This window comes from Rattus norvegicus, chromosome 4 (genome assembly GCF_036323735.1).
Source record: "Rattus norvegicus strain BN/NHsdMcwi chromosome 4, GRCr8, whole genome shotgun sequence".
NCBI lineage: Eukaryota > Metazoa > Chordata > Mammalia > Rodentia > Muridae > Rattus > Rattus norvegicus.
The window spans coordinates 59451379-59478227 of NC_086022.1; the positions used below are offsets into that span (position 1 = coordinate 59451379).

The 26849-nt window shown below is 43.4% G+C and overlaps 1 protein-coding gene across 5 annotated transcripts in view; it reads left to right on the top strand.

Annotated features, from left to right (window-relative positions):
* Ahcyl2 (adenosylhomocysteinase-like 2) overlaps positions 1 to 26849 on the top strand; it is a 149757-nt gene that overhangs the window by 102632 nt on the left and 20276 nt on the right. For all 5 annotated transcript variants that reach the window (NM_001173510.2, XM_008762771.4, XM_063285981.1 and 2 more), the window contains 9 exons: positions 3088 to 3231; positions 3725 to 3825; positions 11126 to 11228; positions 13329 to 13423; positions 16316 to 16422; positions 18502 to 18618; positions 22851 to 22914; positions 23372 to 23460; positions 26628 to 26698. In NM_001173510.2, coding sequence (NP_001166981.2) covers positions 3088 to 3231; positions 3725 to 3825; positions 11126 to 11228; positions 13329 to 13423; positions 16316 to 16422; positions 18502 to 18618; positions 22851 to 22914; positions 23372 to 23460; positions 26628 to 26698 — 891 coding nt within the window. The remainder of the gene's footprint in view (positions 1 to 3087; positions 3232 to 3724; positions 3826 to 11125; positions 11229 to 13328; positions 13424 to 16315; positions 16423 to 18501; positions 18619 to 22850; positions 22915 to 23371; positions 23461 to 26627; positions 26699 to 26849) is intronic.

The window sequence follows — 26849 nt, forward strand, 5'->3', positions numbered from 1 at the left end:
GAAAATTGGCCATTCAGTAACCTGGGAATGAAGCGAGACCCTCCCATAATGGATTTCTTCCTTTTTGAAAGGCAGCTGTGCTCAGCACTGCACCACCAACACTACACCACTGCTCACTGTTAGTGACTGAGCTGCAGAGTATGCTGATAATTATAGATATTTTTAGAAGCTTCAAAGTGCAGTAGCAGGCAAATTCAAGGCCAGCCTGTGCCTTGTAGAAAGTTCCAGGTCGATCTGGACAGCATAGCATGAATTATCAAAAAAATAAAAGTGACAAAAATGAGTACATTCAAAATTAAATAGATGCATACCATATTAGTTGAATAAAATTTCTACCATGGTCAGGAAAACCCTTTGTTCAGTCTGGCCTGACACTGTTGCAGCCACACACTACAGCAGTGAAGACGCTTGCTGCCTTTTGTACTTGCTAACCATAGCTCTAGATAAAGACCTTGGAAAAATCCCCTCTGGGGGAAAAAGCATTCCTGACTACTATTAAGAAGGTGAAACCCAACGTGCATGGTGGCACACATACCACCAGCACCTGAAGGCAGAGACACGCCATCTTCCTGAGCTTGAGGCCAAGGTAGTCTACGTAGCAAGTCCTAAGATAGCTAGGGCTACATAGTGAGATTGTTTAAAAAGAAAGTAAACTATTAGATTCCTCAACTTTAAAATAAGGAAGTGATGCAACCACTTTATTCTTTAAATTGGAAACAAAAGGCCAACAACAGAAACTGGAACCAAGGTGCTGTGATACTCATCTTTAATCCCAGCACTTGGGAGACAGAGGCAGGAAAGTCTCTGTTAGTTTAAGGCCAGCCTGGTGTACATAGCTAGTTCCAGGATAGCCAGGGCTACATACAGAGATCCTGTCTGAAAAACAAACAAAACAGAATAAATCAAAGAAACCGTTAAAATTGGAGTGCTTCTCTTAGAGGAGTATTGCTTTGTTTCAGTTTGCTTTCCTCCCACTCCTGATTCATCTTTGGCTCAGGAAGGGTAACTATTCTGGGTTAGAGGAAGGGCTCCAGTCTCACCAGTGAACCACTCACCTCCCAAGAGCTGGAATCAAAGGTGTCCACCATCACACCTGGCCTTACTCTTTTCTTTTCTCTTCTTTTCTTTTCTTTTCTTTTCTTTTCTTTTCTTTCCTTTCCTTTTCTTTTCTCTTATTTTCTTTCTTTCTTTCTTTTTTTTTTCCCTTTTTTTTTTCAGGCTTTGAGACATCCATAGCCCAAGCTGGCCTTGAACTCCCGCTCTCCCTGCTCTGTAACCTGAGTTCGTGCCTTGCCTTGCTTATCAGTGTTTGCTACTAGAGGCACAAAACTCTTCATGGTTCTGGAAAAAAAGATTTGAAACTTTGAGTTATTCCGAATTTAAACTCTTTTCATATTCAATTTCCTCCTAAACTTGGGTCAGGACTGGGGAAGCTGTTATCATTTCTCTCTTGGGAGTTAGGAGCATGGTTCCCTAAGCCTGTAATTCCTAAGCTGTATCAGAATATTGGCTGATGAAACAGATGATGCCCAGAAAGCTATTTCTAGGTGTATTGCCAAAAGCACTTTGAGCTCTCTTACCGAGAGGAACCAAAAAGTTTTTGTACAGATTAGTTCCTTGTAAGAACAAAAGTCCTTTGGGGGTTTACTAATTCCTTCCCCTCCCCTAGCGCACACATTCATTCCTGTGCCCTCATGTTAGGACTTTGCTCTAAGGCAATTTTCCAGGGAAAGAGAGATCCTCAAGCCCCTGCTGACCCCACAGTATGCAGCACTGTGCCAGATTAGCTGGGCAAGGTCGGACTTGCCTTTTACAGTGTACCTTCCAACCCCTACCCAGACAGTCCCTCTGTAGAAATCCCAGCAATGCCTTAATGCTCTAGATGGAAGTGGGTCAGAGTGCCAGGCCCGGCCTACAGGAACTCTGCGATTCTGCAGCTTTCTCCCCCTAGAAGTAACGACAGTGCTAACTGCATTGAGAGATGTAAATATTCTATAGGCCATGGTTTATGTCCTCTATTCTCCCCCTAACTACCAGGATTAGAAAGAACTACCCTCTAGGATCAAGAAGGAAATAGCGTCAGATCATCTAGAAATGATTAGCAAATATGGAGACTAAGGCCGTGAACTCAGTGTCAGTAACCCTCTGTTAGCCACAATCAAGTGTGGCCTTTTTGCCCTTTAGTGCAGTGGTTGAGACCCCTTTGGGGCTTAACCTACTCTTTCACAGGACTCACTTAAGACCATCGGAAAGATCAGATATTTACATTATAATTCATAAGTTTCAGAATTACAATTATTAAGTAGCAATGAAATAATGTTATGGTTGGGGTTCTCCACAACATGAGGAACTATGTTAAAGGGCTGCAGCCTTAGGAAGGGTGGGAGCCACTGCTCTAGGATTTACTGCTAGTTGATTACTCACCAGAGCATTGAATGTACCAACAGAGGGTATTTTGCTTCTTTGGGAATCTGAAACACCAAGGACCCCCTCTTACGGAGGCCAGTAAGGAGGATGACATATTGAATAGTTCATTGTCAGGGTCTAATTGGGTCTGCAAGAATAGTTCTGTCTCATCAGAGCCAGTCCTAAGAAGCACAGCTCTGTTAAGTGAGACAAACTCCTTTTGTGTAGTTCTTAATTACTTTCCCATGAGTTCCTCATTTTTAGGTTTTATCTGTTCAGTTAGTGTACTACAAGCAAATAACTTCAGGCATTTAAGCAGCAGGCAGAGAGGGGGTGGTGGGGAGGGTTAATAACTGGCTTGCCTAGGAACTTTAACTGTGGCTTTCGTGGGCTCAACTCTCTTCTCTACATGTTCAAGTGTTATACCTCTCTGTGTTCAAAAGGAAAAGTTAGTACTAGATTCCTAATGAGTGCTACAGAGAGAGAAATCCTCTCGCAGGTCTCTGGCTTGCCCTTTTTGGATTGTGGAGAGTATCTTGCATAGGTGATGAGCAGTACAACTCCATTAAGGAGCTTCCTAGAGGTGTTAATTTGGGTAATGCTAGCAGCTAGTGACACCCCACTGGTTTGCTTTTGTGAAAGAAGCCAGTCTTTTCCTGACTGACTATCGTTTGTTTCCAGCTGCCTCATACACAGATAGCTCTGACGATGAAACATCCCCCAGGGACAAGCAGCAAAAGAACTCTAAGGGGAGTAGCGACTTCTGTGTCAAGAACATCAAACAAGCAGAGTTTGGACGCAGAGAGATTGAAATTGCTGAGCAAGGTAAAGAAATAAATGCCTTTTACCTGCCTGTGTCATTTTGTCATGTTAATACTCCTGGGTCAGCTGGCTTGTCAAATTTCAGTGTAATACTAAACCACACTTTTGTTTATTAATCTGTCTGAGGTCAGCGTCATTCTGGAACCTAGGCTGACCTTGCACTCGAGACAACTCTCTTGTCTCAGCCTCCCAAGTGCTGGGATTTTAGGTGTGAGTCTGCATGTCTACCTCTTGAAGAACACTTCAAAGAATCTGAGCGCAGGAAACACTGGGGAGGGAGTGAAGTCCCATAGTTCTGGAGGAAACCCCTGGATCAGGATTGGCATATAGAAGACAAAACTGGGGAGCTTTTGTCTCTGAAGACCTCTCAGAGAACACTCAGGAACACCACCTAACAACAGAAGCCGGCCAAGGGAACGTACGAGTGGTTTTATGGCTTTTCTGTCATCTCTTATTCCCTCTGCTTGATATTCTGTATTTGTGTTGGCCTTTTCAGAGATGCCTGCCTTGATGGCTTTAAGGAAGAGAGCCCAAGGAGAAAAGCCTTTGGCTGGAGCCAAAATCGTGGGTTGTACGCACATCACTGCTCAGACGGCTGTGAGTCCTTTTCCTCTTTTTTTTTTTTAAAGATTTATAAGTACACTGTAGCTGTCTTCAGACACACCAGAAGAGGGCATCAGATCTCATTACAGATGGTGGCTGGGATTTGAACTCAGGACCTCTGGAAGAGCAGTTAGTGCTCGCAACTACTGAGCATCGCTCCTGCCTCCCCTTTCCTCTCAATAACAGTTAATAATTGCCATTGTTGAATGCGTGCAACTGCCGGCACCAGGCTCACAGTATTATCTATTAATCCACACAGTGCTATGTAGGCAGGTATTCCTTTTTCCATTTTGTAGTCAAGGAAACCGAGGCCCAGAATGCTTGACTAATGTGTCGGGGCTGTAGAGCCGGGAAGGCACAGGCTGAGCTGAGGCTGAGTATGCTAGTGAGCACGTGAATGCTTCCACCTGTCTCCTACTCTTCCCATCTCCTGCCCAGTGTCCTCTCAGGCTGTATGATGGGAGCATACAGAGCTGGCCCCAGCAGCAAGTAAGAGAAAACAGATCCAACCTGACCCCAACTTCGGGAGCTTACTGCATTATGTGGACAGAAGTCCCATCTGCAAGGCAGGCCGAAGGTGGCCTGCAGTGGGGGAGTTCTGTTTTACCTCTTTGTGATTTTTCTTCTTGGAGCTTTCTCCACAGTGTGTCTGTGTCATACGGGCTGACATAAAGGTGCTTACAGCTACTTAGTCACTGAGAACACTGTGGAAAGAAAGGACTGTTTCCTCCGCTCTGCCAAGAGCAAGGAAACCATTGCTGAGGTCTTGAAGGATAGTCCAACATGTCACCCTGAGCAAGACCCATTACATGCCCCTGCTGTACTAGTTCTAAGAAGGGGCTAAAATCCCCATGATTGCCTTAGACCAGAGATTCCTACACTCGGTAGAGTTATCTCCTATTTATAAGCAGGGTACTTTCAGTGCCCCTGAATTATTCTGAAGTAGAACTTGGATACACCATAATCTGTATATTATATGAAATTTAAAATCTCTTAATATAAAATTGGAACTATAATAGGGAGAAATAAAAAAGTAATTTACAATAAAAATATATTTCAACATATAAATGCTTAAGTAACACTATAATAGAATAGTCTGATATCTGTTCTAACTAATATTTATGTGAATGGGTGTTTTGCTGTGAGTATGTAGGTGTTCCATGTGCTGTAGTGACTACAGAGGCCAGAGAGAGCACTGCACACTCTAGAAATGAGATTATAGACTATGGGTGCTGAGAACCAAACTCTGCTCTCAACTGTTGAGCCATCTCTGATTTTTGCTAGTTAGTTAATTTGTTTGTTCGTTCGTTTGAGGCAGTATCTCATGTAGCCTGTACCGGCCTCTAACTTGCTATCGTAGCTGAAGCTAGCTTTGAATGTTTAAACCTTCTGTCTCCCGAGCGCTGGAGTTCCAGGCATGCACCACCATGCCTGGCGTTATGTCCAGAGATTAGAACAACATTCATTGAGTTTGTGAAAGAAAAAGCAACTCTTTCCAACTCCTCAGCAGCCTCAGTGAAGTCAGCATCCTCTCTTCAGTGATACGGTTGCTGCTTTCTTAGGACGGTTACTGAAACTGTACGAATACTCTCTCACTACTAAAGGTGGAGTTAGTCTCAAGGCCAAATAATTGTAAGTTAGGGTTTTCACCTACATGGACTTTCACCAGGACAAATGAAGTTTATACCAGATCAGCAGGGATTTTGTTGTAAGTGGCTATCCTAATCTTCAGTATCACAGATCCCTGGCCCTTCCCACTAATAATAACAGCAACCCCACAATCACTGTGGTAAACTAAGTGGTCCTACAGCACTCTACATCCCCTCTTTTGAGTTATCATCCAAAACATAGTAGGTTTTGAGTTCCAAATACATTGAGATCCATAGGAAAATTGATGTGTTGAAAATGTCCTAGTGCATTTTATGGGACTTTTAAGATTTAAGTCATCCCCCTTCTCCTTCTCTCTTTCTAATAAGACAGGGTCTCATGTAGCCCAAGTGGCCCTCAAACCTGCTGGGTAGCTGAGGCTGGTCTTGAACTCATGATCTACTGTCTCTATCTCCCAGATGCTAGAATTGTGGGTGGTGTATGTCACTGTGTAAATGGCTAGCTAGTGACTAGTGTACATTTGCTCTCTCCATGTCTTTGTTCTGCGCTCTCCCTCTCTCTCTCTCTCTCTCTCTCTCTCTCTCTCTCTGTGTGTGTGTGTGTGTGTGTGTGTGTGTGTGTGTGTGTGTGTGTGTTTGTTTGTAGAGGCCAGCAGTGGGGATCTTCTTCAGTCATTATCATCTTAATTTTTGAGAAGGGTTTCTCACAGAACCTGCAGCTTACTGACTGACTAGACAGACAGGCTGGCCAGAAAACTCCAGAGACACCTGTCTCTGCTCCCCCATCACCAGGCTTGCAGAAGCACTCCATGGCACCCAGCTTTTACATGGGTGTTGGCGGTCAGAGGTCAGGTCTCCATGCTTGCACAAGAAGCACTTACCCACTGAGCCACATCTCCAGCCTTTTGTTTTGTTCTCGATAAAGTCTCATGTTAGCAGGGTCTCAAGCTAACACTGAACCTTCTATGTAGCAGATAAGGTTGGTATTGTTCAGACACCTGGTCTTCCTGCCTCTTTCCTGAGTGCTGGGATTTCAGACCTGTGCCACACTAAGTCAGTCAGTCAGTCAGTCAGTTAGTTAGTCAATCAGTCAGTCAGTCAGTCAGTTAGTCAATCAGTCAGTCAGTCAGTTGGTTAGTTAGTTAAATTGTTTGTTTTTCAGTGCTGGAGATTGAACCCAGGGTCTAATAGAGACTGGACAGACATTCCTGTCACTGAGCTTTGTCCCCAGCACATCAGTCAACTTGAAAGAAACTGCCTGTCCTTCAGCACACACATGGTCACATTGTTAATGAAGGGCAGACAGAGAGTCCATAGAAACAGACAGCATCTGAATTCCCTCTGAGGCTGCTGAGTTAAATGTCTCTGAGGAAAAGGATACCCTGAATTCCTAAAATTAATACAATAAATTAAAAAGCAATTTCTTTTTGGAGGTACATGAATTGAGCTAATGAATTGAAACAAAACATACTTAAAACCTTTCCTAGGCCTCTCACATGAGAATTCAGTGTGGTAACTTAAAATAGGAAGTCCTCTACTTGCCGACTCATGTTGCTAAATTATATCTAGTTTTTATCCAGACTAACTAAACATCACTACCCTTTGGGCATCCCTCTCTATTTTCATGAATGAATGAATTACTACTAATTTACCAATTTAATATCATTTTATTATTTCTACCCTAAATTTTTTTCTTTATCCTTATAGGAGTATATTTTTCCTTTTGTTTTTAATCTGTAATTTTTCTAATTATGTCGGTGTTAATTATATACGATTCTAATATTACCGCTATATAATATAGCTATATAAAGACTGAAGGCTGGAGATGTAGCTTAGTTAATGGTGCATGCCTGGCACCACAAAGGTTTGAGCCTCAGCACCATCAAACCCAGCTTGGTGGTGCACTCCTGAGACCCCAGCTCTAGGACAGCTGGCAGGAAGAATGCAAACAAGTTCAAGGCTACCCTCCGCCATGTAGTGAACTAGCTTGTGACCCACCTGGGCTATTGGGCTACATGAGACCCAGCCTCCCACCCCAAACAAACAAGGAGAGGAGGAGGAGGGGTCTCCAGTATCCCCTCTAGTATGTACTTCATTGTGTCTTAGGTCTTCTAACCTAACTTCATTGCTGTTGCTACCAAATTATAATAAAATTAAAGCCACGGACCTGGAGAGCCATGGCTCAGCAGTTGAGTGCTCGCTCTCTACCCTTGCAGAAGACCAGAGTTTGTTTCTCAGTGCCCATGTGGGAGGCCTGTAACTCCAGCTTCAGTTTCAGGTATCCACCTCCCTCTTCAGGTTACAGTGAAGGAATTTACCTCTGAGCCGTCTTGCTGGTACCTTGTCTTTAATTTTTCAGATGGTCTCACCGTGTATATAACCTGGGTTAGCCTGGAAGTATCTATATACGCCAGGTTACCCTTATCCTGCCTCCAGAGAGCAAGACTATGAGTATACACCACAGCACAAGCGTGAATGGAAGTTCTCGCTCTCATTACAGTCGAAAGTTGTGCTGGGGTTACCTGGCATTCCTTCAGCATTTTCCCATGTCCAACCCACTGCTTTCCGGTCTTATTTAATGTTATAATCTGTTGATTTCAGTATTTTGATGCTTATTTTATCCTGTTTAGCCAAAAGAAGTCCCAAATGTGGCTTCTGTGGTTTACTTTTAAAAATAGTTTAAATCTCTCTCTCCCCCTCCCGGCCTCCTCCTCTCTCTCCTTACCCGCTCTGTGCACGTGTTGGGCGGGGCTCTGTATATGTGCACATGTGCATGTGGAGTCGTCTTCCTCTGTCACATTCCATCTGGACCCCAACAGAACCTAGAGCTCACTGGTCTACTAGAATAGCTGTCTGGCCAGCAAGCCTCAGGGCCCTCCCTCCAACACCTCCCAGTGCTGGACTACAGGCACACACCATTGGGGTTACCACACACTCCTCCATGCCAGCTTTTACATGCATGCTGGGCATCCACACTCAGGTCCTCCTGCTTTACCTAATAAACTATCCCTCTGGGTGTGTCTGTGTGTCTGTGTCTGTGTGTACACAGGTATGGGGGTCAGAGAACATCAGGTGTCAGTTTCCCTAATAGTCATCCACTTTGGTTTTTGAAACAGTCTCTTAACTAGCCTGGTGCTCTCCAAGCAGGCAAGGATAGCCTGTCAATGGGCTTCAGCAATCTGCTGTTGTTAGCCTTTTTCCCCCTTTTTTTTTTAATTTTCTTTTTTTTTTTCATTTTGTATCTTTTTTTTTCTTTTTTTCCTTTTTAATTTTGTTTTACATGAAGATTCTGGAGATCAAACTCAGGTCCTCATGCTTGCAAGGCAAGCCCTTTACTGATGGGTCATGCCCCGGCCTTCGTCTTTGTCTTTGGCCCTTCCTTTTCATTCCTTGAGTATTTCCTTGCTTCTGGTACATGATGATCTACTCGAGGTTCTCTTCCTCACACACGCCTTGGAATGAGACACTTTTAAAGGAACTCACAGGGCTACTTTCAGTGGATCTTGGCACTACTCAGCTATTGTTCCTGGATCCTCTTTCATTAATTTTGGAAAATGACCGTTCACTAACTCCAAATGGATTTGCTTTGCCCTGTTCTCTCCATCTTTGCTTTTGGGAACTTCAGTGACATGTGTCAGATAATCTGGTGATAGCCCATTCATCTTGGGTGGTCTATTCTGTTTGTTTATTTTGTCTGTTTTTTCTACTCTCCTTTTCTCTTTGTGTTTTAGTTTGTAATTTCTATTTTGCTATCTTTAAGTTGACTGACTCTGTCCTTGAAAATACCCAGTCTGGAAAGACTGTTGGGGTCCTCAGAACCTTATATAGTTTTTCATTGTGTTGTGTTTGTTCGTTTGTTCCTAGCATTGTATTTAACTTGTTTTTATAGTTTTTATTTCTTTCTGTTAGCTTTCCTGTTTATAAATATTAAAATTTTTATTAACATAAACATTTGTTATTAATGGTAGCTTTTATTTGTTTTGCTTTTTAAGACAGCCTCACTTAAACCAAGCTGCCCTTGAATTTGAACTCAGCAAGTAGCTAAGGATGACCTTGAACTTCTAGTTCTTCTCCCTCTTGCGTGCTGGGATTGCAGGCATGTGCCACCACACCTAACTTACTAACCGTCAGGTCCAGCACTTGAGGCATGCTAGGCAAATGAGCTTCCAGCCTTTGTTTTCAGTCTTAAAAAGCCAAGGTGAGTTTTTCATTTCCATCAGAGTCCTGAAGTGCCTGGAATTTCAGCTGGGTTTAGCACTGCAGGCTCCGGTTTCTTCAGCAGTGGGCTGAAGATTATGGGTTACTCAGACTGATTATAGGTTACTGAAGGGCTGGCCCTGCTGTTCTCTGCTTCGCCCTCAGTTTCAGCTCCTCGAACACCAGTGTGCCACACAGGGGTCTCCTCAGGGGCCTGCCCTACCTGTGGCCATAGACTGCTGTTTTGTGGTAGGGCTAACCTCCTTGGTGAGGGTGAGAGTCTTGAATCTTCTGATCCAGTCAGTATAAGAAGGCTTCTGTGAGGGGAGGGCTTTCCTAGTGTCCCTGTGGCTTCCTATAGCAGCCAGGTTTTTGTTTTTGTTTTTTGTTTTTGTTTTTGTTTTTGTTTTTAGTTGGTAGGTCTGGCAGAAGATATTTTCTTGTCTTTTATAGAGAAAGAGAGAAGTAATCAATCTTTAGTATTAAAATAGTGAGTGACCCACCCTGGGCCTCAGAACGGTCCCTTCAGATCTCCCAGTGTTGCTTTCCTTTCACCCCATGAAGAGTCTTTGCATGGCTCTCATCACAGACATGATTACTAAACATCTGTTACTTAAGGTTTTTGCTTCCTGTGAGAGAGACTAGTGTATTGGAGTCAGCCCCCTGACTCCCAACTTTTCTTGTGAGTCCTGGGCAGGTACTCCTGGAAAGGACCTTGCCTGTGAGTATGAAAGCTTGTGTCTAGCCAGAGCAACACAATATTCCAAATTACACATTTTCATTCTACATTTAGCCTTTAATTTAAATTTTAGATAATTTTTCTTATCCTTGTATATGCAACTATGATTTCCTTCCATGCTTTGCCAAAAATGAAACAATCCCAGTTACACTGGGATCTCATACTCCAAATTGACCCCAAACTTTCAAGGACGACCTTGAACATCTGGTTATCTTCCCTCCACTTAACCAGTGCTGGATTCCAGGCCTGTGCAATGCACTATGCCTGGTTTGATTAGGTACTGGGAATCACCAAGGGCTTCCTGTGTATGAGGCAGACACTCTGCATCTTCAACTCTGTGTAGTCTTTTCACGTCGGAACTATCTTGTTCTATGTATCTGAAACAGAACCAAAAACTGTATGTCTGTATTTTGATAAAAAAAATTTTTTTTTCTCTGAAATTCTTAATTAAATCTTACTGGGGAAAAGTATAGAATCTTACTGGAGCCTGCTCCTCTGCCTGTGTTGAAAATACTAAAGATGTTCTATAAAATACAACTTGAGAAACATGGCCTAGTTTATTCTTGATATATTGTAATATTAAAGCGTAGCCAGGCGTGGTGCATGCACATGCCTGTAATCACAACACTTGAGAATGGAAGGAGGGGGAGCAAGAGCGCCCAGCTACATGACACCCCGTCTTAACAGAAGATAAACTAAGTCTTGAGCAGCTGTCTGATGCAGCCTTGGTTGTCTCCCCATCTCCACGCAGGTACTTATGGAGACTCTGGGTGCTCTGGGGGCACAGTGCCGATGGGCTGCCTGCAACATCTACTCCACTCTCAATGAAGTGGCTGCTGCTCTCGCAGAAAGTGGTAAGAGCTGGCCTTCGTTCTGTCTTTATTTGAGATAAGTCTTCAAGACGTTCCAGTGTTTCAATGTAAATCTTTAAGGAAGACTGACCGTAAGGCCGCTAGCTGCCTTTGAAGAAATGGATCCTGTTGATTTGTTCTCTTTGAGGGCTTCTTTTTTTGGTTCTTTTTTTTTTTTTTTTCCGGAGCTGGGGACCGAACCCAGGGCCTTGCGCTTCCTAGGCAAGCGCTCTACCACTGAGCTAAATCCCCAGCCCCTCTTTGAGGGCTTCTTTAGTCAGACACGATTTAGTTAATTGGTTTTTACAGTTGGCAAATGTCCACCTGTGTCTCATGTTCTGGCAGTCACGCTGCTTGGACTCACTGAGAGACCCCCAGTGAGCACCACTCGCCGCTCGGTGATCTATAACCTCCGAGCCGTAGGTTATGTCCCTGCAGGTTTTCCAGTAAATGGCTCGCCCTGCTCTAATGTTTAGTTTGTCTAGTTCCACAGCAAAAAGGACTTGGCCTGGCAGAGAAATTGACTACAGTGTCCACTAATGCTTGAAGGACAAAAGAAAAACAAATTCGGATTTTGTCAGCTTTTTCTTTTCCCTCTGTGTAATATACAGTTTGGTACCAAAACGACTTCTGAGCTCTTGGGAGATAACAGGAAAAGCCTACAGAACACACATCTCTGACCTGTTGCTAGCACTCTTGACACTTCATTAGTTCTTGAATTATAAAAATTATAAAATTTTACTACTAATATATGATAGAAAATTATAAAAATATTAAGTATTTATCCAGTGAATTATAAGTAGACATTCATTTGTCTTTTTTTCCTACCAAATGACTATTGACTCTAAGAGATAATTAGAAATATCTTTGCTTTCACAATGTTACATTGTGGTAGAGAAGATAACATACTTACATAAATGATAACAAAAAGACTGGTTTTGATAAAATGCCGTAGCTGCTTAAAAACCCATATTCCAGACCAGACCTGGTGACATAGTCTTATTATCCCTGCTACAAGGAAGGTTAAGGCCAAAGGATCATACTTCAGGACTTGCTTGGGAAACTTAGTAGATTTTGTCTCAAAATAAAAATTTTCAAAAAGGGGATCATGGCTCACACCTGCAATCACAGCCATGGCTCACACCTGCCATCCCAACCATGGCTCACACCTGCCATCACAGCCATAGCTCACACCTGCCATCCCAACCATGGCTCACACCTGCCATCCCAACCGTGGCTCACACCTGCCATCCCAACCATGGCTCACACCTGCCATCCCAACCATGGCTCACACCTGCCATCCCAACCATGGATCACACCTGCCATCCCAACCATGGATCACACCTGCCATCCCAACCATGGCTCACACCTGCCATCCCAACCATGGCTCACACCTGCAATCACAGCCCTCAGAAGGGCTGAGGTTTGAGGCTGGCCTGGACTCCATGGTGAGATGTTGTCCCAAAATTACCTACGTGAATAAATAAGGAATGAATGAGTGACTGGGACTAGGGATGAAGTTTACTGGTAGAGCACTGGCTTACTGGTATATGCTGTAAATCCAGTTTCATCCCCAACACCAGAAAATAGATAAACCTATGTTCAGTAATACCTAAGTCTAAACCGATGGGTTAGAAACTTCAGATTCATTTGGTTCTTACCCAGCTAAGTTAAACAGCGTGCTTAGTAGACACGACACCTGACTAGGTTCTGATGGGGAAAAGGCACTTTAGTAAGTAAGAGCAGAGAGTTTCCCAGTGAGGCATGTGGAGTTCCTGACAGAAGAAAATAAGTGGCTTTGGGAGATGGTGAGACTGCCAGCCTGAATGGACCAAGAATGGATTTCTGGTTTCTTCTTTTCCTTCCAATAGTCCTGTGTTTAGCAACTCTTACATTCTTCCTGCCTGTCCTTTGAGCCAAGAAGAGCAGAGTAGCCACTACAGGAAAATAAGGGGATTGAAGGCAGGCAGTATTGACCAGTGAAACATTAATCCAAAGAATGGAGCAAAATGAAAAAGTGTGGGATTGGCCGAAATCAGCGCCTCCTTGGGTTGGATTTTATAACATTCAATACTTTTCCTTTGTTCTTTTGATTATTTTTAGGGTTTCCCGTCTTTGCCTGGAAAGGAGAGTCAGAAGATGACTTTTGGTGGTGCATTGACAGATGCGTGAATGTGGAAGGTTGGCAGCCAAACATGGTGGGTCAGATTCTGTGAATGTAGTTCATGAGAAGAGGGCCAATGGTGGGAAAGACTGGTCAGGGTACATTTCTGTCCCATGTACCCGGGTGTCCAGCAAAGCTCAGGGAGTCTGCTTAGGAAACCTCTAGACACGGAGCGTGTTATAACTGCAGAGAGTCTTAGCTCAGTGTGGCCGAGTGCATTGTACCCACATTTCAGAAGCCGAGACAGGCAGGTCGTGAGTTGAGGCCGGCCAGGAAGCTTTTGCATTTATCAGTGACATTAAAATGCTACCCAGGAGTTACACATGGTTGGCTAAAATGCAGAGTGATGCCTTGCTGTCCCCTGTTCAGTCGTTCCTGTAACAGTCACGATAATCACCAACAAATAGACATAGAAAGCACTGATGACTTCCGGATCTGAGGCACTTAGGAGTCTAGAATCTACATACTGAGTTCTCCGTGCGCTTGGAGCACTTCCAAGTGTAATTTTCTTCTCTTTATTTTGTAAAAGAAAGTTTAGGGTTCTTCATTTTTACTTTATTTTTGCTTCATTATTGAAAAGATCCAGTCTGAGAGGCCGTAGATGTAGCTCAGTGGTAGAGCTTTTGCGTGACATGCATAAAGCCCTAGGTTTAGTCCCTAGCACTGAAGAATTAAAAATAATAAACACAGGACTGGCCTATAGCTCAGTGGGAGAGCCCTAGTTTACCATGCTTGATGCCCTTGGGGTGGGGGGAGGGAGAGGGAGAGAGATATCTTAAATTTTTATTTTTAAATATTAAAAGCACAATTATATTCATAGAGAAAGAAAAAGGCACAACATGATATATTTCCTGCTTCACCAACATTTCTGCAGATTAGAGAATCAGCTAAGAAAGAAAGAAACAAAGAAGGGGAAAAAATGATTCCTTGCTGCTGTTGGCCATAAAATAGGTATCACTCTGGTGCCCAGCAGAGAAGCAGCTTCTGCTGACGCCTGCGGCCCAGGTCACGTGGCACCATGTGCCAGCTTGAGGAGGGAGGGATAGTGGTGGCAGTAAGATGAGTCAGTTCATTCCAGCAGTTTTGGGTGACAAAGAGGGAGTCTGACTGACAGATAATGAGGATGATAGGAGGCAGGATGCGTGTCTCTTGGGTATAAAGTTAATTTTATAGTCATGAACACAGGCTGTGACACTACCCAGAGAGCCTTTACAGTCTGTGAAGCCAACACAGCTGCTGGGAAAGTTAGTGAAGCCAATACAAGAATCAAAATAGTTGTTGCCTCACAAGATAAGGACTCATCAGGAGAACCCCTTTCCTTTCCTTAGGTTATAACTTCAGAAAGAAGAAGATTATCTGAGGTCAAGAACTTTCTGCAGTAGGACAGACAGCACAGGGAGTTTATAGACTGCAGTCTTTAAATAAATGCTATACGTAGAACTCCTTGCCCATGCCAGATACCTTTGTTTAAAGTGGATAGTAGGCGCTGGGATATAGTTCAGTCAGTAGAGTATTTGCCTGGACTGAGTGAAGTCCTGGGTTTTATCGCCAGCACTGTGTAAGCCAGGTGTAGTACTGCATGCCTATGATCAATCCCAGCAGGAGGATCAAGAGTCACAGGTCAGGTGGGAGAGATGGTTCATGGGTAAAGGCTTGCTGCCCAAACATAAGGAGCTGAGTTAAGATCCCTGCAGTCACCTAAAAGCCAGGTGTGGAGCAAGCACTCATGGAGGATTAAGAAACAGGGAGAGCCTTGGGTTTCCGTGTGAGCCAGTCGAGCCCAAATAGTAAGCTCCAGGTTAGGACACTGTCTCCAAAGATAAGGTGGCCAGAAGGGCTGGGGGGAGGACAGTGGGGATTGAAACAGGGTCTCTACCCTTGATCTGTGTCCCTGGCCCCTCTTTTGGGTTTCTTGGTTCGTTGGTTCTTAGGGGTTCTATTTGTAGGTGTGTAGCAAGGCTGAGTTCTAATGAGAGTCTGCCTTGGTCTCTACCCTCCAATCAAGATTTGATTGAGTCAAGCAAACTATATTAGTAGTAGGAGCAGAAGCAAGACCAGATGATGGACTGAGGTTGGGTGTTTGTGTGCCCTGAGATTCAGGATGGCGTTTTTGATACTTTAGTGTTGCTATCCTGGAAGTTTAAAGAAGCTGCATGCCAGCAGAGGGTGATGGAGGTCTGTGGCAACGTCCAGGACACATGTAATAATTTGGAACAGTCCTGAGGACTGACGCGCCGCTGCCTTATGACTTATAGTTCAGAAACCTTCCACTGCTGATGGAAGCTCCAGCGGGCACAGCATTGTATTCATCCATAATCCCAGCTTGGAATGGGGATGAGCTGTCCAGAGGATGCTTCTACACCTACATGCTGCACGGCTCCCTGGCTATTTTTAATTTGGCTTCTACAGAGTGCGAGGTTGAGCTAGGCAAAACCTCAGTGCTGCTGAGACGGGGTGGGAGAGTGCTTGTGCTTTGGGAGAAGTAAAGGAGAAACAACTTCAGGTTTAAAAGCCATTGTTCTAAGAAGACGACTAATTATCCATCCTTTTATTTAAACTAAACCTTAGCTGAATTTATTTAAAGGACTAAAATCAGCAGCTAGAATTGAGTTTCTGAAGATCTGCAGTATATTCAAGAATGAGAGTCTTGATGGCCTCCTGAGCTGATTACCCACAAGATAATCATGTTGTGATGTGGCTTAATAATGTAGATAATGTAAGATCTCTGACTGAGAGACTCAGTCTCTTCTCTTAAGAGTATGATGACTCTTCTATTTGGTATTGTAGTTACTCAGTTACTTTTCATAACTATATGGACATAAGTACCTGTACATTGGTAATTAGGAGTTAGGATACAGTACTCTGAGAGACACTGACACCTACATCTTCAGCAAGACAAATGACAGTCCTGATGTTTCTGTTGCAGATCTTGGATGATGGAGGAGATCTTACTCACTGGATTTATAAAAAGTATCCCAACATGTTTAAGAAAATCAAAGGCATAGTTGAGGAGAGTGTTACTGGAGTCCATAGGTAAGTTTCAACAGTCATCCCTAACTTACATACAGAATCTTATGGCCACATGTCTATAGAAAACATTACATTACACTGAAGATTGGAGCTTTTCTATACGGTAACAAGTCCAAGGTTAGACACTTACTTTAATTAACACACAAATTACAGACCTAAAATGGTGAGCAGCTCAGATGGAGAAGCAGGCAAGGGCCTCGTGTTTTCTTGTCACCGTGGTGCAGTGGCTGCCTGCTCCTTTTGGACATTCATTCAGTAATGAGCCAGGCACTGTTCTGTGCTAGAGACCCACAGTAGATAATAACCTTTGTCCTCCCTCACAGACAGCAAGCAAGGGCTTTGGGTCCCTTCACAAAGTATCAGTAATTCCTTGGATAAAACTAGAATCATTTCTGTTGATCTTTCTTTTTTTTTTTTTTTTTTTTCTTTTTTGGAGCTGGGGACCGAACCGAGGGCCTTGCGCTTGCTAGGCAAGCACTCTACCACTGAGCTAAATCCCCAACCCCCATTTCTGTTGATCTTATTCACCAATAAAGAATTGAAAGCATGAAAAAAAACTTCCATTCAAAGCACACCACCATGGCTTCTTGAATGTTTCCTAATCTTTTTGCACATATAAAACTATAGCTTGGGGCTAGAGAGATGGTTTAGCAGCTAGGAGCACTGGCTGCTCTTCCAAAAGACCCAGGTTCAATAACCAGTACACACATGACAGTTCACAACTGTCTGTACCTCCAGTCCCAGGAGATCCAATGCCTTCACATAGAAACACATGCAGGGGAAACACTAATGCACATAAAAGTAAAAACAAAAAACTTGCAGTTTACAACATACCTTCAGATTCTTAGAATGGGCTTCATTTTAAATTTATGTATGTGCACATGCGTGCTCACATACCTGCATGTCACCAGTACGGATCAAGAAAGGCAGCTTGTGGACGTTAGTTCTTTCTTCCCACCACAGTGGGCCATGGATTGAACTCAGATCGTCAGGTCTGGCACAGCCCTTACCCTAAGGCTCATCACTGGCCCGGGAGGTGAAATTTTAATAAAACAAATACTTCTTTTTTTAATGGACTAAGTTTTTAAACCCATGCATGTATGGCTATGCATTTTATGGGTTTATATATTGTTAATGAATTTGAAACTACTAATAATAGTAGGATTATGCTGGATTTTTAAAGTATTGTTTAAAATTAGTTCTTTTTAAGATTTATTTTTGTTTTTATTTATGTATATGTGTATGTTTGTGTGACTGTATGCTATGTTTGTGGGTGACCATGGAGGCCAGAAGAGGGAATTAGATTTCCTAAGCTGGAGTGACAGGTGATTCCAAGCCACTTGCCAGGATCAGCATGGCCTTCTGGAAGAGCAGCTACTGAGCCACTTCTCCAGCCCCCACATTACATTTTTTTTGAAAAGGGATATAAAAATGTATGTGAAAGTTGGAAGAGATGATTGAGTGGTTTAAGAGCTCTTACATTTGCAGAGGACTCGGGTTTGGTTCCCAGGCGTCCACCTGGCATCTCACGACATTGTTCCTCAGGTTCCAGAAGACCTAACACCCTCTTTGGGCCTGCACAGGCACCAGGCACCCATGCCTGAAACATACATACGTTCAAGTAAATCCTCAGACACAGAAAATAAAGCCAGTAACTTTTCTAAAGTCTCCGTCTTGCAATAGGAATGGTAATGCATGCCTTCGATACCAGCAGAGGCCAGAGGATCTCTGTGAGTTCCAGGCCATCCAGGACTCCACAGTGAGACCCTGTCTCAAAGCAGAAGTCTTAGTCTTTAAAAATAAAAATGAAAAAGATTTACATGCAATTAAATTTTTTAAGATCTTGAAACATAGTTGGATCAAAGAGTTTCTCAACATGACTTTTCAAATATGAGCTTGATTGCCGGGCCGTGTACAGCCTCTGGAAGGGCATCATCTGTCTCTCTGTGCTGTCTTGTAGGGAGGAATTAGTTATGTCTTTGCTTCCATGCTCAGCCGTCAATATACTGCAGAGATCAGACATAAACCAATAGAGTGTAATGTCTTGTTGCTTTACGTTCTTCTTGCCTTCCTCCTTCCCAGGCTGTACCAACTGTCCAAAGCTGGGAAGCTGTGTGTTCCAGCCATGAACGTCAATGACTCAGTCACTAAACAGAAATTTGATAACCTCTACTGTTGCCGTGAATCTATCCTTGACGGGTAATGTCTGTTATCTGTGAGGTGATCTTGGGTTGTTGCCTGACGGTTCCAGCTTCTTTGGTTTTAATTATTTCTGGAACTGTTTCATGTTTCACCACATCACGCCCTGGACCATGAAACCGGAGCTTGGTCACTATCACTCACCATTACAAGAAAATCTCCTTTACTTAGGATATTAGACAGGGGCTGGAGACATGGCTCAGTCAGTGGTTAAGAGCCCTGGCTGCTGTTCCAGAGGACCTGGTTTTGAATCCCAGTAGCCACATGGCAGCCCACAGTTGTCTATAATTCCAGACCCAGGGGACCGGGTGCCCTCTTCTGGCCTCCACAGCTACCAGGCACACAAACACATGCAGACAAAGCACTTATACACATAAAAATAAACAAAATTTTAAAAGAGAAATGAGATTAGCTACTATTGGTAAGCAGAATTCATATTTTGTGGTGTTAGAAGGGCATAACAATGATTTTGAAAGGGATTTCAGATGATCCTATTTCAGATTTCAGATCGTGGTTCCCATAACGTACCATATAATTCTCATGTTGTCACTGTCATGGGATTTCTTGACTATCCAGAAACTTGTGAGAGGAATGAATGAACTCCCAGAGGCATTCCTGCTTTCTGCTCTGTGAGGGTTGACAGTGCTCACCCTGTCTCCACCCTGTGCTCTGGCATTTCTTCACTGCTACTCGGAAGACCCCCATGCGTAGTTGGCATTCCACTGCTGTAACTAATACCTGATATTCTCGACTTTTGACAATCAGAACTTGATTTTGGCTCAGAGTTTTAGAGGTGTTGGTCTGTGGGCAGACGGCCATGTTTGCTCTGGGGTGTGCAGTGAAGCAGCGTGTGGTTCCAGGATCCTGTGACGACGCATTTGACTGCTGCTGACTGAGACGTGAGAAAAGAGAGAGGAAGGAGCTGGGTTCCCTCTACCATTCAAGAACATTTTGCCAATTTCTAGAAAGCCTCCCACGATACTTGGCCTCTTACAGCTTTCCACACTTTTTAGTAAAGCAAGCAGGGGGACCAAGCCTTTATCATATGAACCTTTAGGAACATTCTAGATCTAAATCATAGCCCTCAAGTAATTTTCTAAGTAAAACTATCAAAATAGCATAGAATATGCCAAGTGAAGTGTTTCTATCACATATGAATTAATGGAGAAGAAGAGAAAAGATTCTGTAGACTGCATTCCTCACCATTCAGTGTCTGCAATGACACCACCGGCACTGCATTCAGAAAGACCTAGTTAAATGCTGCTCCCATTACCTGTTTATTAACTGTAATCCCTTGCTTATCCTCCTTGCATATCCTTCATCTGTCAAACAGTAACTTTATGACCTACTTTATGAGTTATTGTGAGAGTTAATAAGACAAGGTAATACCTTTCTCCTTTAAAAAAAAATGTCAGGGGTGGTATTTTACTGTGTACACCCAGCTGACCTGGAACTTGATACATAGCCCAGTCCGGCCTCAATAGCACGATTCTGCTTTAATCATGCTTTAATACAGGCATGTGTAACCAAACCCAGCACCTTGCTTGTCTGTCTAGAACTTCATATATAATAACTTTTAGGATTAAATTAGAATCTAAGGGAGGTTTTTGCTGGGTTTTCTTTCTTTTTTTCACCCCCATTTGGTGGAATGTTCGATGCACATTGTAACTATTGTTACCTACTATATTACTATAGAGTCACATAGACTGAGTTTGTAAGCCATGGAGCATCTTCATGTAAGGGTCATTGTGACAGATACCTCAATTCTGAACACATTAACAGTAACTTGTATATTTCGTTAAAATACTTATCTACCCACCACTATTCTTTTAGACTTTTCAAGTACCAGATATGTGACCCTAAAGTTGGCCTATACCAGGATCAGTAAAGGATGCATGAAGAGAACTCTACTAGTTCAGAAAAGTGGAGCCCCTCCCAACCATAGTTTACTCCCTCGGTAAGAAGGTCTTAAGGTTGTACAAGACTGTACTGAGGTGACAAGGAGCAGCAGATTAACAAGGGTTACAGTTAGATTTTACAGTGAGGAGTAGGGACCTGTGCTGTTCGTCTAAACTTGCTAAGCATACAAGCTCACTGGTACCTGCAGACAGCCCCAAACTGCAACTGGGTCAAGGGCACTTGTTCTCTCAGTAGAGATGAGCGCAAGAGAGATGAAAACTGCTCCAGAGGAAACCGCAGTAGAAGCCGGGCATGATGGCACACATTTGTAATCCCAGCACTCAGAGGCTAAGGAGGTGAATTGAGCATTCTAGGCTATTCTTTCTTATATAACAAACTTGAGGCCAGGTTGTGCAACACAAGATTCTATCTCACAAAACCAGAAAGAAAAGGTGGGGCAGCAAAGCAGGGAGGCATTTGGGCTAAGAGAGCATCCACGTGAAGAAGGTATTAATATTTAATCATCTCTAGTTCTGAGGTGGTTACTTTCTGTATTCATCCCTTTGCATGTTGCTAGGACCAAATACCTGACAAAAGCAACATGGGGGTGGTGATCTAGGGCATAATCAAATCATGCCGGGAAGTCATGACAGCAGGAGCTGGAGGCTGCTGATCACATTGCACCCACAGTCAGAAAGCAAAGATGAATGCTGATGAAGGAGACGAAAACGATGCTCTCTCCTTATCTGGCGCAGGACTCCCGTCCATCAGGTGGCACTGCCTATGCTGAGGGTCTTCCTACATCAATTACCTTACGCTAGAAACGCCCTCAAAGACGTGTCCAGGGGTTTGCTGCCGTGGTGATTCTAAGTCCCCTCAAGTTGTCAGGGAGAATTCACCATCACAGGCATCGGGGAGCCCTGCCAACTCCTCCTGTGTAGTGCTGACTAAGATTCCGCTTAAGGAAGGAAAATTTCCCCGAAGCTCCAGAGGAGCTCTGCTAGGATTTTCACACTGTAGATAGTGCTTTAGCTCTACCAGGGCTGTGGAGATAGAAGAGCCGAAGAGAAGTTCAGAAGGTTGCCATGACTCCTAACTAGCCCCAGGTGGCTTACCGTTTCCCAGTCCTTCCTCAAGTAAACTGTCCCTTGTCCTTTATCCTTGAGGAAAATCCTGAGATCACAGGAAAATGGCTGCCTAACTGGAGTCTATCCATGTCTGCAGCCTAGTTGTCACTTGCAAAGGAACAGTGTGAAGGAAGTTGCCAGACCGCCACATGTATAGTTACAAAGAGAGGGATGAAGAAAAGCTTCAGAAAAGTGGTCAAAGAAAAGGAGGCCTAGAAATAGATCCTTTGGGTCTTCTTGCTGTGCTAGCCATTGCATGACCACTCTGCTAATCCATGACTTGGAGTGTGGCGGGCCCTACCAGACTTAGCTCTTCAGTGAGGAAGAAGCATCCTCACACTGAAATATTAAATGCAGCTGTATCAGCGCTGTGGAGCTACCAAACCATTTTTTTTTTTTAAAAATAGGATTCTTCCTTTCTTGAGCATTTACAGACCCTTTGCACCAGAAGGGGTAAGTAAATAGATGCATAAGTAGGAAGCTTTACATGTATTTGGAGAGACCAGGCATCTCAAAATTGACTGGGTTTTAGTTGAAACCCTTTTTTGTCTTGGCCAAGATTCCCAGAAAAAGTAATCTCATTGTACCCAAAGAGAAACCAGAACTCATCCTACACAGTCTTTGCAGAAATCCTGGAGACAGCAAGAGTCAGTTTCATAGAGAACAAGATACAAAGGTAGACCTTTCCTGCTCCAGATCAATTCAGAAGACTCGTTGTCCTTATAGTCAGCATCGGCAGATTTCACAGCCTCTCTGCACGGAGTCATTACTCTCCCGACTGAATCAGTGTAAGATCAAACTGGCCTCTGCTACTGCTAAATGCACTGCTTACAGCTCATTGCTAAACAGTGAGGCAATGTCTTATTAAGTCAGAACTGTCACTTCCTAAATTAAAGTTGCTGTTTCCTTATTTGTATCTTTTCTTTGTTCTCCTTATCTGTTCACAACCTAGAAGTGTACACTGCTTTTTTGTTTACAAGCTTACAGTGTACTCTACGTCGTTCTTTTGCAGCACTCCCAAGGAAGAGAGGCAGAGTAAAGATGGAGTAGCACCACTCCCACATAGAGCTCGTTAGACAGACAAAGTGCGGACTCTATTGTTTTCCCTCAGAAATGAAAGACCTTTAAAACAAAAGCACAAGCCTCAGGTAGAAAGGAACATATTTTCCTAAGTGAATGGTTTGGGTTTTGTTTTTGTTTCCTCAGACTTAAAAGGACAACAGATATGATGTTTGGTGGAAAGCAAGTGGTGGTCTGTGGCTATGGAGAGGTAAAGTTCAACCTTTTACTTGTTGGACGTTTAAAATGTATTTTGGTTAAAATGTTCCAGAGTTTTACGTACAGACAGAAGTATATTCGTACACCATGTTAGATGGGAACACATAACTTCAGAGGGCCTTGAATTAAGTGTCTTTCTTTTCCCTTTGCATTTTTCCTCAAGTTGCTTTTCCAACTTGTTCCAGCGCTGTTTGTGATGTTCTCTTAGCTTGTGTTTTGATTAGAAGTCGTGAATGTGGGTGTTCTCGTGCATACGAATGTGCTAAGCAGGGGCCAGGGACTTGTTTATGAGCTGCATTTATTTGTTTTTCTTGGTTTTCCCCAAGCATGAATATACTCAGCAAACTTACTTTGAGGGGAAGAAACAGGGTACCTTTCCAAAGCTTCCAGAAGCTTTGAGAAGTGTGCTTTCACTGACTCCTCCTTGTGTGTGTTCTTTCACTGCTCAGGTAGGAAAGGGGTGCTGTGCTGCTCTGAAAGCCATGGGTTCCGTCGTGTACGTAACTGAAATTGATCCCATCTGTGCCCTGCAAGCCTGGTAAGCACGACAAGGGTGCCTGCCTTCCTCTGCATGGCCAGCTGCAGTGCTGCCGTGCAACTGTGGTGCCCCCTCTTACACCCACACGCCCAGGGGAGCTGCTAAGGGAACGCTAAGCGTCCGCCTTGCAAAAGTCAAGGAGTTCTGCTCTGAGAGAAGTGGAAATTTAGAATTCCTGTTGAAATAGTAACAGGGAATGCTTTGGTTTGAGGGACAAATATCCTATTAATGTCTCTCTTCATATGTCATCCCCACCCCTTTGGAAATAATGATCAAAGGAGAAAAGGCAGTCCAGAACAATGGTTTACTACACTACGTGGTTATTGCACAATCCTGATGACCTAATTTCAGTCTCTGACTTCACAAAGTTATTCTCTGACCTCCATGGGTGAACCTTGACCTGTGCTTACCTTCACGCATATATCAGGCATGCACGCACGCACGCACGCACGCACGCACGCACGCACGCACTCACGCACGCACAAACACCAGTATTTTTTGTTAAGGCTCAGACCTTAATCTTAGTATTCCTGAGTCTGAGGCAAATAGAATGTGTGAGAAATTGTGGTGTTCTTAGAATTCTTAAGGCTCGCATCTAAACTTAAAATTTTTAAGTTTCTTTTTCCTCTCTCAAATGTGGATCCTAGCAGGACACACCTTTAATCCCAGCATTTGGGAGACAGAGACAAAGGGATTTCTGAGTTCAAGACCAGTCTGGTCTACATAATAAGTTCCAAACCACCAGGGCTATATAGTCAGACCCTGTCTAAAGAATAATAATAGTTAAATAAAACAAATAAAATATAGATATCATCCTTACCTTAAAGTTCTGTGAGAACTGAGTCACCAAGTGTTAACTGTTACTAAGATTATTTCCATCATCCACAGAATGAGAAACACCACAGTCACTAAAAGTTACTACAAGTCCAAGTTTCTGTAGTGTATATCTACATTTTTTTATTTTCTGTTCAGTGTTTACCACTAAACCTCTGGAAGAAGGACACTGTGCTAGAATAAGGTTGGAGTAACACCTGTCCCCTTTGTCCTACCACTCACAGAGCCGAACCATAAACTGCCAAAGCAGAGCTCTCCAGTAGAACCTCTGGCTTTCTGTAGCTGGCTTCAGTACACAGGGACCGTCACCTCTCTGGTACTGTCTCTGGTATAGAAGTCGGAACAAGACAGTGCCAAGGACAGTGCATTCACATTGTCTCATAGCTGTGAACCCATAACTTACTGTGCCATCCCTGCAGTACAAACTCTGTGCTGAGGGTAAATGAGAGGATAGATGGAGGGAGGCGGCTCTGCTTTGAAAAGAACTCAGATAACCCCTGTGCTGTGTGGATAGCACTGTAAACATCGTGCAGTGCTGTAAGTGCTCGGAAAACCGTCTTAACAGAGACTGCGGCACTGTAGACAGGAATGTCAGGAAGACACTTAAAACTTGTGCAGGGGGGTTGGGGATTTAGCTCAGCAGTAGAGCGATTGCCTAGCAAACTCGAGGCCCTGGGTTCGGTCCCCAGCTCCGAAAAAAAAAAAAAAAAAAAAAAAACTTGTGCAGGGTTTTTGTTTTATGGTTTTGGGGGTTTTTTTTACCCCCCCCCCCCAGTTTGAAAGTATGTGTCCTATGCAAGGAGCAAGAGCCTAGCCTCCAAAGAAAGGATAGCACAGCATATTTCAGGAGCTCACAGACTAGATAATTTGGGGAATGGTAATATCTGAGGTTAGAATCAAATGGCAGTGTAATCATTTATCAGTATAAGAATTTAGGTCTTATCCTAGAGTATTTTAAACATGGAAATAAAATGTTCCAAATTGCACTTAGAGAAATCATTCTGCAAAATGATTTTGAGAGTTATAACCTAGAGTCAGTGAGATTGGGCCATGCATTGCTGACCTGACTTTAGTAAAGCCAGAATACAGGGATAAAAGGGTGCAGAACTAGGCACAGTGGCCCACAAATCTATACTCTCAGCACCTTAAGAGAATTACCTCAAGTTTAAGGCTAACCTGGTCTACAAAGTAAGTTCAGACCCTGTCTCAAAACCATCAAAAAGATTCTGTGGGCCATAAATTCAAGAGGCTTTTAAGGAATTAAGAAAAAGAATCAAAAAGATTTGGTTACAATTTCAATTAGGAAGAAACAGTTACTTGGCTCATAGAGCTGGGTTATCAGTAATGCTGATGCTCAGGGTAGGAAACAGAAGAAAAGTAGGTGAGTGTGGAGAGGATAATGAGTTTGTTTTCAAACAAGTTTGGGATCCTTCTGGGGACTATTTGCGATATCTGGGTGAGTAGTTAGTCCTTGGCTATGAAGCCCCCAGCCGTGTAAGTTAAAGATACAAACTGTAGCTGAAGTGTAGATGGATGCAGAGCTCTGACTCGTTTGCTGGGTTCTAATCCCAGCACTGGGCTCAGGGGGATGTGCCCGTCATGTGAGTGGTGATTTGCAGCCAAAGGCAGAATAAACATGAGTACTGAAAGAACAGAGAAGGGTCCGGTGAAGAACCCCACAAGTTCCTCTGCTTAAACATGGGAAACTCCTTAGAATGTAGCCAAGTGGGATACAGTCACCTAGCATGTACAAGGTCCTGGGTTTAACCCCCAGCACTATATGAACATGGGGAATTAGGCTTTAAACAAGGCAAGTTATGCTTAATGTGGCAGAGAGATCAGGCACTATGAGGCACTGAGAAAAGTCCTTTGGGTTTTGTTTTTTTTTTCCAGAAGCTAATCAGTGACCTTAGAACAAATTCAGTGAGAATAAATCCATTTTCTAGAAATTCATTTGGGAATCTCATGGTAGCCCTTACTTGGTTCACTATTATTGGAAGAAATAATTCCGAAGACGCAAAAGGATCTTTTACATCTCTCCTATACAAACTAGGAAAATTGTTTGGACTTTTGACTGAAGAGTAGCCCAGTTCAGATGTGCTGACACATGCCTGTAACCCCAGCACTTGAGGAAAAGGCTAGAGGCTCCTGATTCTGAGGCCAGCCTGGACTACACACGACACTGTCTTAAAAAACAAACAAAACAAACAGACCAGAAGCATTCCAGCTGTCAAGAAAGACACTGGAACTATCTGAAAAGCTCGGTGCTAGCTTCTAAGGGAAGACTCCCCATCCGCTGGCTGAGTTTAACTGGTCCTGCTTTATTTCTACAGTATGGATGGATTTCGACTAGTGAAGCTAAATGAAGTCATCCGGCAAGTGGACATTGTTATTACTTGTACAGGTATGGTTGTGGTATATCCAGTGGGGTGGGATGTAGAAATGCTTTCATGGAGCAAATGAGGGGTGATTAAAAATATTTTGGATAAAGCCAAACCATTAAAGCGAGAGAAAGGGGTTGAGAAGTAGGAATGGCTTATTTGGTAAGATACTTG